At 38.2% G+C, this 14,721-nt stretch overlaps 1 protein-coding gene across 32 annotated transcripts in view; it reads right to left on the bottom strand.

Moving 5' to 3' along the window:
• Window positions 1–14,721, bottom strand: part of NRXN3 (neurexin 3) — a 1,582,316-nt gene that overhangs the window by 977,658 nt on the left and 589,937 nt on the right. For all 32 annotated transcript variants that reach the window (XR_009264656.1, XR_009264657.1, XM_058739879.1 and 29 more), the window contains one exon: window positions 2,372–2,575. Coding sequence is in view for 30 of the 32 variants with exons in the window: in XM_058739879.1 (XP_058595862.1) it covers window positions 2,372–2,575 (204 nt within the window). In the remaining 2 variants the exon portion in view is untranslated. The remainder of the gene's footprint in view (window positions 1–2,371; window positions 2,576–14,721) is intronic.

The raw sequence follows: 14,721 nt of genomic DNA, 5'->3' as shown, positions 1-14,721 counted from the left end.
ATTGTGATGAATCCTACTCTTCAGGGGAAAAAGAAGTCACTATTGCTTCTGAAAAGCACAAGGTTCTCCTACTCTGTTTTGCCTAAGATATCTCTACCTCAGAGGAGCTAGACTGAGTGTGTGCTAGAAGTCAAGTAGTCTCCTTGAGAAGCACTTCTCTCATAGTTGAGGCAGAGTTTAAAACAGAAAAATAACGGTTTCTAGGAATACACATGGGACCTCTGATTGTGTGTGTGTGTGTGTGTGTGTGTGTGTGTGTGTGTGTGTGTGTATAAGAGAATCTGTCCACTCCTTCCTCATCCCTTTTTATCTTCCTCCATCCCATCTCTCCTCCTAAGATGTGAGACCTACCACCATTGGCTTTCTCATCTTTACAAAACAACATCTAAGAAGAAAAATATATTTTCTGTTTAAAGACAGTATACATTTCCACAGGGCCCCATGGGGCTAATCATCCTTATATATATGGTTCTCTCTTGCTCTGAAACATGCAGAGCTAAGAATTGTCGTCATGTTTTTCTGTAAGCTATTTAAGTCATTAGGTTCATTTTTTTGTTTTTTCTTATTTTTTCAAAATGTCTTCTGCTATTTTTCAGAGAAGTAGACAATCAGCTACTGGTTGTTGGTTTTAGGTCATACACACTCTTTTGTTGCTTTGATGGGGGTAGGGACGATGGTGTAGGGAAGGGAAGGTGAAAGGGACAGGGGTATTGCCAGCCCCTGCAGGCTGCTCAGTACACTCTGTTCTCAAGGCTGTTTGCTATGCGGGCCGCAGGCTTTGGGCCTTTGAAGGGTTGAATACCATCTTTTGATTTACCATGGTTGATGGTGGGGAGAATTAAAAACTCAAGAACACAAAGATCCAGCAAAAAAAAAAAAAAAATTAAAAAAAAATAACCAAACACACACATACACAAACAAACAACAACGACAACAACAACAACAAAAAAACCCAAGAGACACACTAACAACAGAAATCAAATGAGGTTGGACAAGAAAAAGGGCATAGTGTTATAAAAGCTGCAAATTGGAAGGAAAAAAAGAGACATAACTAAAGCCACTGCTCAAAACAGTCCTCTGTGTCCTAGAGATATTTAGGATTGTAGTGTAGGCATTTTCCAAGTACAACCAGTTGACCTGACAGCAGGTAAGACTGGTATGGATTCCAAATCCCACCTTCCCACTAGGCCATCTAAGGTTTTGTATGGTCTTGTTTCTGGTATATTTGTTCATCATGTCTTCTCCGTGCCTCTGACAACCCATTCCACTGGAATCTTTAAGAAGGAGCTCTGTATCCAAACATATACTATATACCCAAATAAATCCATAGCTTAGGAAGCTTGAACTCAGCCATACTACTCATCCTGCTGACATAGGGCACTGACTTTCTACTGAGTAGAAATGAGGTTGGTTTCTTTCCTTCCAGAAATCAAGAGGTCCCCATTCTCCATAGAAGATCAATTAGAATCCAGTCAAGAAGGTCAGTAGCAGGAGAGAATGTGAGGCCATCAGGAGGGGAGTTCCCAAAGTATATGTTACATGTAATTGCAGTGGAAGAACAATAAAGCTGCAAATTTAAAACTGTCATAATTTTTAAATACTAAGGAAAAATTGATATGTATTACATGAGGAGGGCAGATAAATTGGAGAATAACAGTGTGACAGGACAATCTTTATAAAAGGGGCTACTAGATAATGGGTAAGAATGTCAGGAAGGAAGAAGAGGATACACATCAGGAGCCACATTCTCCTTCTACATGTCAGAGACTCTATAAACTTATAGGATTATTTCTTTAATGGGACATCAGAAAAAAATCTGACTTGTCCTCCCCACTAGGCTAAAGTATGAAGAGATACCAGTGCCACCAGAATTCCCCATTTGAATAGTCATTGTAGATAAAGAAACAATGCAGCTCTCATCCTACTCACAAAGCTTAGTTCTCTCAAACCCAACCTCCATTTTGCCTCCATTTGCTATCCTATCTCTGCCTTCAGCTTTGACTGTTTTGAGTGGTGACCAAGGAGTTGGACTTAATGGCAATGTGATTGATCAAAAGATGGACCAAAGTAGCGTGTTTTACACAAAGCTAAACGGTTCCAAAAAACCAAGAAAGGAAACTTAAAAAATAAATAATCTAGTAAAAAAAAAACAAAACCACCACTGTCAGAAACCAGAAATTGACATCAAAACCTCATGCAGAAACAAGGAGAAGGTGTTTGTTGCTGTTAGGTTTTATCCTTGATCTATTAAACAAGAGGTGAGCAGCTAACTTTTAAGAAACAAACAAAGAATTCAATCAAACCAATGAAAATCAGAAAAGAAAGGGTAGACAAGCCCAAACGAAGTGGCAGAGGGTACTTCATACGATACCTAAGTTAACCATGAGCTTGACACGCCCCCCATCCAGCTCCAAACGCAGGGTGTCCGCAGAGTCCCTGGAGGTAGTAGCCACCAGCAGCCCATAAGCTCGCTGGGACATGAAGCGGAAGGACACATCCTCTGCCTCAGTGTGCATGACCATGGGCATGATGATCTTCATGTACATGCTGCCATCATAGCTCAAGATGGACGCCTCTGCAAAGAAGAATGGAGGAGAATGTCAGGATAAAGGATATCAGAGTTTCTCTTTGCTTCCAGGGTAAGTAGAGTAGGGAGGAGAGGACACCAAATTTGCAGTCAGGTGACCTGTGTTGGATAGACCTCCAGTGCTGCCACTTTTAACCTATGTGACCTTGGGCAGACCACTTAAACTCTGAGGTTCTTTTTCATTATTTGCCTTTAAAAGGCATACAGTGGCACTGGTCACTGCCCTACCATGTTCACAGACTTAGCAAGTGTGCCAAATGAAATAATGGATATGAAGATGTTTTGTAAATGTATAAATGCCCCCGCAAATAGTAATAATTTAATTCTACGTGCTGTAGACAAAACAAAAATGCATTAAACAAAACTTAGACTCCTGGAAGTATTTCATGAAGAACAGGAGGAAAACAGAAATTTTTAACCAGCACAGCAAACAGACATTTGCCAGAGCTTCTAGGAGGAAAGAGCAGCAGCCCAGGTCTGGTCCTGTGACAGCCCTAGTGGCCAGGCACTATACGAGTTTGCTTCACCCATTCAAAGAGGATCTACAGAACTAGAGCTAGAACAACAACAACACAAATAATGACACCCTGAAAGTCAGTCAGTCATTTTATTCAAATAGCACTCTTATGAGGAAGAAACTCTACCCATTCTGATGCTTCTCTAGTCCAAGCACTTTGATTAGGAGCCCCCTTTCTCCCACTCCACCCCATTATGTTATCATCTCACTTAATGCTACAACGTGGATCTATCATTCCTACTTTGAATAGAAAACCAAGGGTCTTGAAGGCAGATGTTAACATCTCAAAGTCAGACAGCCTGGATTTTAAGCCAGTATGTCCAATACCAAAGCCAGGACCTGTTCTACAACACCATGCTGCTCAAAATGTGCATTTGTTCAATCATTCATTTAGCAAATATTTTTAGAGAACACAGAAATGATCACTCACATTCCTATGAAGCCAACCTGTCACTGGGCTCAGTATCCAGCACTCACTGGGCCCCCATTAAACATTTACTGTTGCCAAATAGTTGCTACCTACCTACATGTACTATGGAGGGTTCAAAAGTGAAACAGATAAGAACCCTGCTATGACGGGAGACATGGCATGTGGAAGTAACTGTACTAGAATATACAAATGGTTAAATGACCGACCCAGGAAATATCTATAAATCCAGGGGCATTCAGGGCATTCATGCCACACAAAGACTGTGGTATGCAGGTGAGTAGAGAAGATAAGGTAGAGTCTGAGATGTTCTTGGTAGATGAATGGGGTTTGTAATGAAAGGGGTGATGGCATCAGATTTGTCACAGATAAAATAGCATCGGTATACATAGAGGAAAGAAAGAAGGGGAATTCTGAGATAAAAACAAGCTATTAAATTTAACAAAAGCATCAAGCATATTTTGAGAAGTAGTTATATAACTGTTCTTTGATATTACAGTAAAATCAATGGACTTGGGAAGATATGGGAAGTGAATGGTTTTAGATTGAGAAGTACCATGATGCATTCATTTCTGATGCTGTGTACCTGGCACTCTTCTAAGTGTTGTGGGCCTAACAGTGAACAAGAGACAAAAATTGTCTGCCTTTATGTATAAAAAAAACAGATCAGGAAGATACCAGCCCAACCACATGGAAGGTACTCAAAACAGTCTATGTCACCATCATACCACCACCCTATTTACACGAGCAATATAAATACACCTGCTTATTCCCGAGAAGCAACCACCACCTGGGTAATACCCACAACATGCTAATGGCTGTACATTACAATCTGAAAACTCTAAGATTACAAATAAAGGTTTGACAGTTACAGACACTGCCACAATAAAAGACATATGATGAAGATGCATTCTTAGATGGGAAACATAACATGGTCCAGATGCGAAAGAAACTATTTTATTTCCTGGAAGAGCAGAATCAAAAGATCAATAATGATAACTAAAATGTATTGAGAACTCATCGTTTGCCTGGTGCTTGTTAGAATTTTACATGCACTAAGACAATTAATGGTTATAAGAACACCACAAAGAAGAAAATATCATTATTAGATTTTATAGATACCAGGTAACACAGATAACAAATAGTAGAGCTGTGAGTCGAACACCGGCAGTTTGATTCTCACAGCTATATCCTTAACCATTCTGCCCAATTGTCAGAGGGCTCTGCCATGAACACATCCATGTTCCTAAGCACTGAAAGCACATCTACAATGCCTTATGGTAGAGTGTGGTGTCCTTGTGTATATGTTTGTGTCATACACACGTCATTATTTAAAGCTGTATATTATTTATGAACACATAAAATTATATAAACATAGATAATACATCCATTTCTAAATATGCTACATATAAATATGCATAATTCTTTGTGTGTTTGTGTAATTAAGAACACTATTAATCACTGTTACTATGTACCTTCTACTATACTCACCTACATACATATGTACACTCCTTTTTAAGAGACATTAGAGTATTCAGTGAGCCCTAAAATGGTTGTTTTGATGTATTCAACTTAAATACAATCCAAAAGTAATGGTCACTTTTATCTCTCTGGATATGTGTAGTGCCAGAACATAGTCGAAATGAATGCATGTTTATGTCAGTATTGGTAGTATCAGGGAGCATCAGGTAAGTATGCAGTTAAACAGCTAATGGTACCAAATAAAGTATGTATCTCAATGTGTACCTTGGTGTGTTTCTGTGTGTTCTATTATCGACCCAATATTTTTTTTAATTTATTTTTTTTTAATTTTTTGACGTTTATTTATTTTTGAGACAGAGAGAGACAGAGCATGAACGGGGGAGGGTCAGAGAGAGGGAGACACAGAATCTGAAACAGGCTCTAGGCTCTGAGCTGTCAGCACAGAGCCCGACGCGGGGCTCGAACTCACGGACCGCAAGATCATGACCCGAGCCGAAGTCGGCCGCTCAACCTACTGAGCCACCCAGGCGCCCCTCAACCCAATATTTTTAAGGGGAGGGTGATGAAGCAGAAAATTTAGTGTAGGAATCAGCTAAAAAAATCCATTCCAGGATTCTTATTAATTTGCTTAAAAGATTTCAAACACAAGGAGCACCCACGATGAATACAATAATTATTTGAGGCAAGAAAATAGGCCTGAATAAGGAAATTATTCAATCTGAAACAAGTTGGTCTAATGAGTTTTAAGAGGTCACATGATGGGATGCCTACATAATGGTACTTACACAGTTTCCCTATCTTGTGCCTCTTTGCTCCTTTACTATCCCCTTTCATCTTAAATTAATATATCCTAGCACACTCATTCCTTTAACGATTAACTGTATTTTTGAGCTACTTTCTTAGTGGTTGCTCCAGGTCTTACAATATACATCTTATCAAAATATGCTTTATATCTATACTCAGCTTAATTCCAGTGAGATATAGAAACTCTACTCTTCCACAACACTCTTCCCTTCCTCCTCATTGTGTTGTTGTTATTCACATTATGTCTATATGTGTTAGAACCTCAAAAATATTCTATTTTCATGATTGCTTTTTAAAAACATGCCTTCTTAAAAAGCGAATAGAAGAAAGGAGAGCTCAAATATATTTATAGAGTTTTTTTAATTAAGCTTATTATTTACCATTTCTATCCCTCTTCATTTCTTCTTGCAGACTCAAGTTACCATCTGCTGTCATTTCCTTTTCTCCAATATAGCTTCATTCATTTGCGGTTTATTGTCAAATATATCACAATTCCATACATTATAGGCCCAACGGTACAATTTTATAGATATTGTTTTTTGCAATTGTGTTTTAAATCAGTTAAGAGAAAAAAGAAAAAGAAATGGGTAATTATGCTGTCTTTTATCATTACCTACATAATTACCTTTACTGGAGCTCTTTTTTTTTCATGTAGATTCAAATTACTGTCTGCTGTCACTTCCTTCCAGCATGAAGAATTAAAGCAGTTAGTAGTTCTCATAAGGCAGGTATACTAGCAGTGAACTCTCCGAGTTTACCTGGGAATGCCTTTATTTTGCCTTAACTTTTGAATGACCGCTCTGTTGGATATGGAAATCCTGGCTGACACTTCTGTTTCTTTCAGTACATTGAATGCTGTCATGTCTCTTGCCTCCACTGTTTCTCAAGACACATCAGCTGTTAATCTCACTGCAGTGCTCTTATACACAAGGAGTCATTTATTTTTCTCTTGCTGTTTCCAAGATTTCTGTCTTTGGTGTTCAATGGTTTTATACAATGGGCCTGGATGTAAACTCTTTGAATTTATCCTACTTAGAGTACATTCAGCTTCTCTGCTGTGGAGACTGTTTTTCATCAAATTTGGGAAATTTTCAGTCATTAATACTTTGAATATTTTGTTTCTGTCCCTTTTTCCCTCCTTTCGTCCCTGTGCTCCCATCTTACATATGTTGAGACATTTAAAAGTCCCCCACATTTTCCTGACATTCTGTTCATTGATCTTCATTTTTTTCTTCTATTCAGACTTATAATTTCTATTAATCTATCTTCAACTTTGCGGATTCTTCTGCTGACTCAAATCTATTGTTGAGCCTCTCTAGGGAATTTTCTTAGAGTTACTGCACTTCTCCACTCCAAATTTATATAGTATGTATGCAAAATCTCTAAATGGAAATTTAGAAGTTGAAAATTTATATATATATATATATATATACACACATACATACACTAACGATAATTGTAATGATAATACTAATACATCATTATAATTGATGAATCATTAGCATCTTACTTCTCTTTAATCCTCTAAGCCTTTAAGCATAGTTTTCTTAATCCTTTTAACATATTTAACATAATAACTTCCATGGAGGCTGTCTGCTAAGTCCAACATCTGGAGCCCCTCAAAGATAGTTTCCATTGCCAACATATATTCCTGTGTATCAGTCACATTTTCCCACCGCTGTGCATGTCTCACAACTTCTTGATGAAAACTGGACATTTTAGATGATGGATTATAGCAAGGTTAGGTCCTGCTCTCCGCTCTCCCACCCACCACCACCACCAGGGCTAGTTCTTGTTGTCCATTTGTTTCTTTGTTTAATGACCTGAGTGAATTTCGTGATTTATATTTTCATGGCGGTGTGACAGCTCTGATTTCCCTGCTCAGATGTTTTCCCCCATTTTTATCTTTTAGTGTGCCTTCCTATTGTTGGCAGGTATTATCCCTGGCCAATATAAGCCACTTATTGGTCAAATACTATACTTATGTCTCTGTAGTCAGTTAATTTTAATCCTTTCTCTGTTGATGTGTGTAAATTGGAGACTTCTTTCACAGTTCAGAGAGTGTAAGATTTTGCCTCATGTACAGCCAGGGACTAGTACTTGGAAGTTGTCCCTTCTGTCAAATTAGTCATGTGACTGCACTGTTCTGGTTCTCACATTTTTCTCCCTTCCATCTATAATCTCCCTCTTCCTTTCACTCAGTTAATTTGTTTTAAAATTTTTCCTTTAAATTCTTGAGCCACTAAAATTTCTAAAGTTATTCTACAGTCCAAATGAGCTACAGAATACAACTCATGGGAAATTCTTTGGTCCTTTATTTTCTTCTAGACCAAATTCCTAGACTTTTCTAATGTATATAGCTTCCTTTGTTTTATTTTACTTTATTTCTTCTGCTGTTTTATACTTGCATTGTCATGTCCTTGACTTTCCTGCTCATACTCAGGTGGCTCTGTCCAGAGTTTCTAATTGTTCAGACATAGTTTCAGGGACTTGATTCCCAGAGTCATCTACAGTTGAATGGCTTCATATTTTTAGTTCTATGGAGTTATTTTCTGTAGCTTGAGAGATGGTAAAATACGGGAACAAAATGAGGGGAGTGATAAAGAGCTCAATCAAGACTGTACATAATCTTCATTTAGCTGCCAAGGCTATGTTCTCATTTCTGAACCTTAAGTTCCTGGAGCAGAAGTCACCCCATCTGGTTAAAGAGTGTATCCCAAGGCAGTAGAGGGGAAGCATTAGGACTTCTTATCTGTTTAGCCCTGATGACTTATCTTTTTATTCTCAGTCCCACTTTCTGGGTCTGTTACAGATATTTCCCTCCCACTGCCATTTCTACTACTCTTCACTTAGGTGGGACCAGATAAGAACATCTACTCAATCTTTTTCTTTTCCCTCTATAAAAATATTAGGGATAACTTTCAATATTTTTATCAATTAAGTAATACTATACCTGAGGAGCACAGGCAGGGTTGGCAGGCTCATCCTGTTTGGCCATTCCTCTTGGCTTTGTTTCCAAATCATTTATCTTTCTCCTACTTTTTGAGATTTAGGAAACTGAGTTTTACTTGAGGCTAATGATTATTTAAATGGTATACTCTTTTTTGTTTAACTTGAAAGAGGGTGCTTCTGGCAGGCAACTTTTCCCTACCATTCTCCCACTGATATTCTTCTGGCCAACCTTGTAAGCAAAGTACCATTAAATAATCACCCCCCTCATCCTCTTCTCTTTTTGTACCTTCAAGACACCCTCCTGCTCATTCATGCAGCTATTGGCCTTACACACTCCTTAAGTGTGTTTTATTCTGACAAAACTTCCCAAATACACAGATTGCTTCCTCTCCACCCAAACTGGGCTGATCTTAAACAGTGTGCAAATTTATACAGGAATGCCTGCCAGGTTCTAATTCTGTATTTTGCAACAGCAGGAACAACATAAATCTCTAGCTCCAAGCAGACCCAACAGTAGCCAACAGTTCTGGGGAATCAACAAAATTGATGTAGGGCAATGTCCTCCCTCTTGTGGACAAGGCTGAAAAGAACTAACTTTTCATTCTCAACATAATGCTGACATTACATACAGTCATTCTGGCTTCTCTTCTCCAAACAGCTAGAGCACTCTAAAGCTATGACAAAAATTTTGATGGACATTTCTCACTTTAAGAAAAGCAGGTATGCCTTTTGGGATGAGCACTGGGTGTTGTATGGAAACCAATTTGACAATAAATTTCATATATTAAAAAAATAAAATAAAATAAAATAAAATAAAATAAAATGAAAAGCAGGTATGTATGTACATGTGCATATTTTTTGGTATTAATAAGGAGGGAAGATAGGAAGGAAGGGTAACAGGATACAGAAATCCTGGTTTATAAGGTACATAATTTTTAAGAAAATGTTCATTCAATCAAAGAAGTCATGCAGCTTTCTCTTATATAGTTTTTCATACTGAATTAAAAATTAACTTAATTTATAAAAATTAAACAACACAATTAACCAGGAGAAATATAGCCACTGCTTGCAATAATATTTGCTCATTCATTCAATGATTAGTCTCTAATATATGCCAGACACTGTGCTGAACTGGGGGATGGGAGTAACAGAGCTGCTGTCTTTAATGAGATTACAGTAAAATGGAATTATAGACACAAACAGGTAAATTGTTATACTAAAAAATGAACAAAGTGCTGCAGGAACTCAGCTCAGATGTCTTTGTGTTTGCCTAGAGTTGTTAAGGAGGAGGGGTATAACTTGCTTCAAGAGTTAGAGTGAACAGGAGCACCGAGGTGGCTCAGTTGGTTAAGCATCTTTTTTTTGTTTGTTTAAATTTTTTTTCACATTTATTCATTTTTGAGAGTGAGAGAGACAGAGCATGAGTGGGAGATTCATACAGAATCTGAAGCAGGGTCCAGGCTCCAAGCTGTCAGCACAGGGCCGGACATGGGGCTCGAACTCACGACTGCTAGATCATGACTTGAGCTCAAGTTGGATGCTCAACCGAATGAGCCACCCAGGTGCCCCTAAGCTTCTGACTCTTGATCTCGGCCCAGGTCATGATCTCAAGGTTCATGAGTTCAAGCCCCGCATTAGGCTCTGTGCTGGCAGCATGGAGCCTGCTTGGGATTCTGTCTCTCCTTCTCTCTGCCCCTTCCCTGCTATGCATACTCTCCCTCCTTCCTCTCTCTCAAAATTAATAAACTAAAAAATTAAAAAAAAAAAAAAAGAATGAGAGTGAACAATAAAAAAGAAGTGGGAAGGCATTCCAGTTGGTAGAACAGCATATGTACTAGGGGCAAAGTTGACAAGGGCATGGAATAAAATCACATATCACAGCATCTTGTAAACAGTCAGGGGGAGTTCAAAGTCCTAAAGTAGAACAGAATTTCTCAATTGTGACAATACTGACACTTTGAACCAGATAACTCTTTGTTGTGGGAGCTGCCTTGTGCATTGTAAGATGTTTAGCAGTAGCCCTGCCGTCCACACACTAGGTGCCAATAGCATTCCCTTTAGTCATGACAACTAAAAATGTCTCCAGACATTGCCAAATGCCTGTCAGAGGATAAAAAAAAAAAGTTAAAAAAAATACAAAATACAAAAATAAACCACCTCAGGTGAGAACCAGTCTAGTGGGTCCATATGAGCTCAAGAATAAAGATTGGAATTGGTAAAGTTAACACTAAAGGAATACAGAGAGGTACCAATATAAAAGACCAAGTAATTACAGTTAGGGACTTTGGATCTTAGTCGATACAGAGGAGTTTTAGACATGAAGTGACATGGTCATATTTGCTCCATAGGCTAATTCTGACAGTGCAGGAAGACAGAATGGTGTAGGGGGAGACCAGATGCAATCTTATCCAATTTTCTTCCAGACACTATTACCATTACTCTATCTTGCAAACCATGTTATGAAATTTCAAAACATATTTATAAAGGACAGTGGCATGTTTCTGAGAATTGTTCCTTTTCTGAGTCCATTCAAGAAAGCTCTATTGTGTAAAGCTGTAATTACACATATGGGTCAGCCTCCCTACTCGGAATCATTGGTCCACGGGCTGTCGCTGTGAGTGTGTAAGCTTGGATTTAGAAGACTGGGATGGAATCCTAGATCTGTATGTTATTTAACTGTGAAACATTCTGGTCCTCAGTTTCCCCATCCATAATGTGTCTTAACAACACTGAGTCAGTCAGGATACTAATAGGAAAGACACAGCTCACTCCAACCATGCCATATTATGAAGGTTTAATAAAAGTAAATACTTACAAAGGTTAATAGGCACAGGTAGGGCATAATGAACCTTCCAAGGGGTAATGCAGTATTCAGTGCTATTAAGAGAAGACCTCTATCACTACCTTTGGCCTAATGGGGCAAGGGAAAGGTCAGTTATCAGAACTGTGAGGAAGACAGAGAGTTAGCAGTGCCTCACAAGAGCTGTGACCTTAGGTCAAAGGGCCAATTGGTAGTCATTCCACAGGGAGGGAGACAGAAAATTAAAAATTCAGACTTCACTGTCATCCTTCCTTCTCATCCTCCTTGTGTGCTTCCCACTGGGCAAACTCAACCAGAATACAGAAGGCAAAGGGGCCTGTTATAATGCAATCCACAGGACAACCTTCCATGGTTCAAGCTGAGTGGGGAAAAAGCTGCAAAGAAAAGGAATCCATCACAATGGTGAAACCTGAAACATGAATGTGAAAATACCCAAATATCTCATATTCAACAGTGCTTAGTGAATGTTATCTGTTAGTGTGTAGTGCACACGTGTGCATTTTAATTTCCCTGATGTCTAGAGATGGCCCACAGCTTTCATGTGAGCATACTCCCGTACCAGAGGTAGCACTGGTTAGTAGAAAGAGCCTATGTGTCAGGAGACCCATGTCTCTCTCCAGTTCCACCTCTTATGGGCGTGCAATCTTGGGAAAGCCACACATTTGCTGGGCCTGCCTTATGTAAATGTTGAATAATATTTTTAAATGATATAAGAAAATATGTTTGAAAGAGGTCTGAAACTGTAAAATGGAATGTAATTATGAAGCGTTAATTACACCATTTTGTTAGTATTCATCTTCATTATGAAGTCTACTTTGATTAAATAGAAAAATAAAGTATACATTCTGCTTTCTTCTGTCCTCAAATTCCATACACAATGGTTCTACTTTCATAGACTTTCTCTACCTGTGGTAGAGATTACACTCCAGAACCCCAGAGTTAGAGTTTCTGTTAATATTTTTGATGGTAAGCATGGCTCATAGTAGTCAGGGGCAGGTTTATGTTCAGTGATGGACCCTGATATTCTGGTCCAACTACACTATTCATTCTGAAAGACAGACAACACTATTCTGGAGACTTTCATTTTTGCCCAAAGCTTGCTGTCTCTCTGTCATATATTCTTGTCAGTACTCCAGAGAATACATTTGCTCTCTGTTATTGATATCTGGCTACTAAAATTTAAATAAGGTTTTATCTCTGAACCATCAAACAAGGATGATTAACTGCAGATATGGATCTGGAGTGAATGAATTTGTATAATGGATTTGTTTTATTCTAGAATATTGTTACACAATAGCACTGAGCTGATAGAGTAACATAATTAATGACCGACTGCATGCCTGTACTTGTTGGTGGTCTGATTCCCAAATGGCTGGGCTGAAGGCTCAGAGAACTGTTCTGCACACAGTTGTGCTCACTGGAATATGACTGTTTCAGTATTGTCCAAGGCAAAACCAGAGAAACAATTTCTCTAGGAGAGCAAAGGAGAATACACTTTCACCCTGTTAACTGTTCTGCAATGTACTGGTTCAACAAACCTCAGTTTTAAATTGTTTTTTTTTTTCAACGTTTTTTATTTATTTTTGGGACAGAGAGAGACAGAGCATGAACGGGGGAGGGGCAGAGAGAGAGAGGGAGACGCAGAATCGGAAACAGGCTCCAGGCTCCGAGCCATCAGCCCAGAGCCTGACGCGGGGCTCGAACTCACGGACCGCGAGATCGTGACCTGGCTGAAGTCGGACGCTTAACCGACTGCGCCACCCAGGCGCCCCAAACCTCAGTTTTATATATAGTTTCTTCCAAAGAGAGACTGAGACGTTATTTCAACATGAACCAAAATCAAATTGTCTAGAAATATAAATTAAATTTTCTAGAAAAGTCAAACCAATGAAGAAATTTCCATAAGTACAATGGACTGATTACAGTACAGTCTGTTAGTATACCAGAAAAAAAAAAAAAAAAACCCATAGAAGCTGTGACATTACTCTCTCTGAATTGAACAAAAATTTAGTTAAACTTAAAAATTACCTGCATTCAAACCTTTTATTTCATAACCGAGGAAACTGAGGTAATATTTAAAGCCTTGATATTTTTTGCTTATATTGATATTAAAAACCTTCCTTTTTTTTCTACTTGGGATCGTGCTTCCAAAATCAGGCTGTACAAAATCAGCAATGTTCTGAAACAGATACGTCAATAGATCCATACATATAGAATACTTAAAGATCTATTGAGGCACCAGTTCAGAATGTTCTTGATACATATACATGTTATATGTATGTATATGATATACATATATATGCGTATGTGATATATATGTTATATATGTGTATGTGTGTGATATATACATGTTATATATACGTATATACGTGTGTGTGAGATATATAAGCTATTTCCAACATTACTCAAGCAGAGTTAGCTACAGAATGGGACTACAAAAGAAATATGACAACGCCAGACAGTGAATTCAATGCACATAAGACGTGAATGAAAAGATATCTCTTCTAGTGAAAGTGACTATTAACAAAAAGAGAATAGTGGGAAATTTCACAACTCTACATTTTGTACGGTAGGATCTAGAGTTGACCAGGTTAATAAACTACTCCTGCAATTGAATTCCATATAATTTTTCAACTCAAAGATATTATTAAGATGAATGTTAGATCCTATGTAATGTCTCAGGCTATTAGCTCATCAACCCCCTGGCCAACTCACAGTAAAACACAGTCTTCTTGGGAGACTACATCATTTATAGTATTCATTTATAAATCATTAGGGAAGATTTGCCATATCAATATCTGGCTTATTTATTCAACACATTTTTTTGAGTACCTATTACGTTTTCATGTACTTTTCTAGACTTGCGATCTAGAGAGGGACAAAACAGATGTTCCTACTTTGTGGAACTTTACTTTTAGCTATAGTCATCTGGGGTAATGGCTGAATACAAGTAACCTTGTTAGCCTCTGATGATATAAATGGCAAACAGCTATTGTAATATACAAGGAGAAACAAATAGTGAGCAGGAAGATAATCATCATTTGGCTGCATATACAGACGTTGCATATCTCAGATTTTCCTACCTCAAGCCCGCTGTCAGTATCATTTTATAAGAACTTTACCTAGAACAG

Source organism: Neofelis nebulosa, chromosome 7 (assembly GCF_028018385.1).
Source record: "Neofelis nebulosa isolate mNeoNeb1 chromosome 7, mNeoNeb1.pri, whole genome shotgun sequence".
NCBI classification, from domain to species: domain Eukaryota; kingdom Metazoa; phylum Chordata; class Mammalia; order Carnivora; family Felidae; genus Neofelis; species Neofelis nebulosa.
The sequence above is the reverse complement of the archived record's forward strand: the minus strand, read 5'-3'. Positions and strand labels throughout refer to the sequence as shown.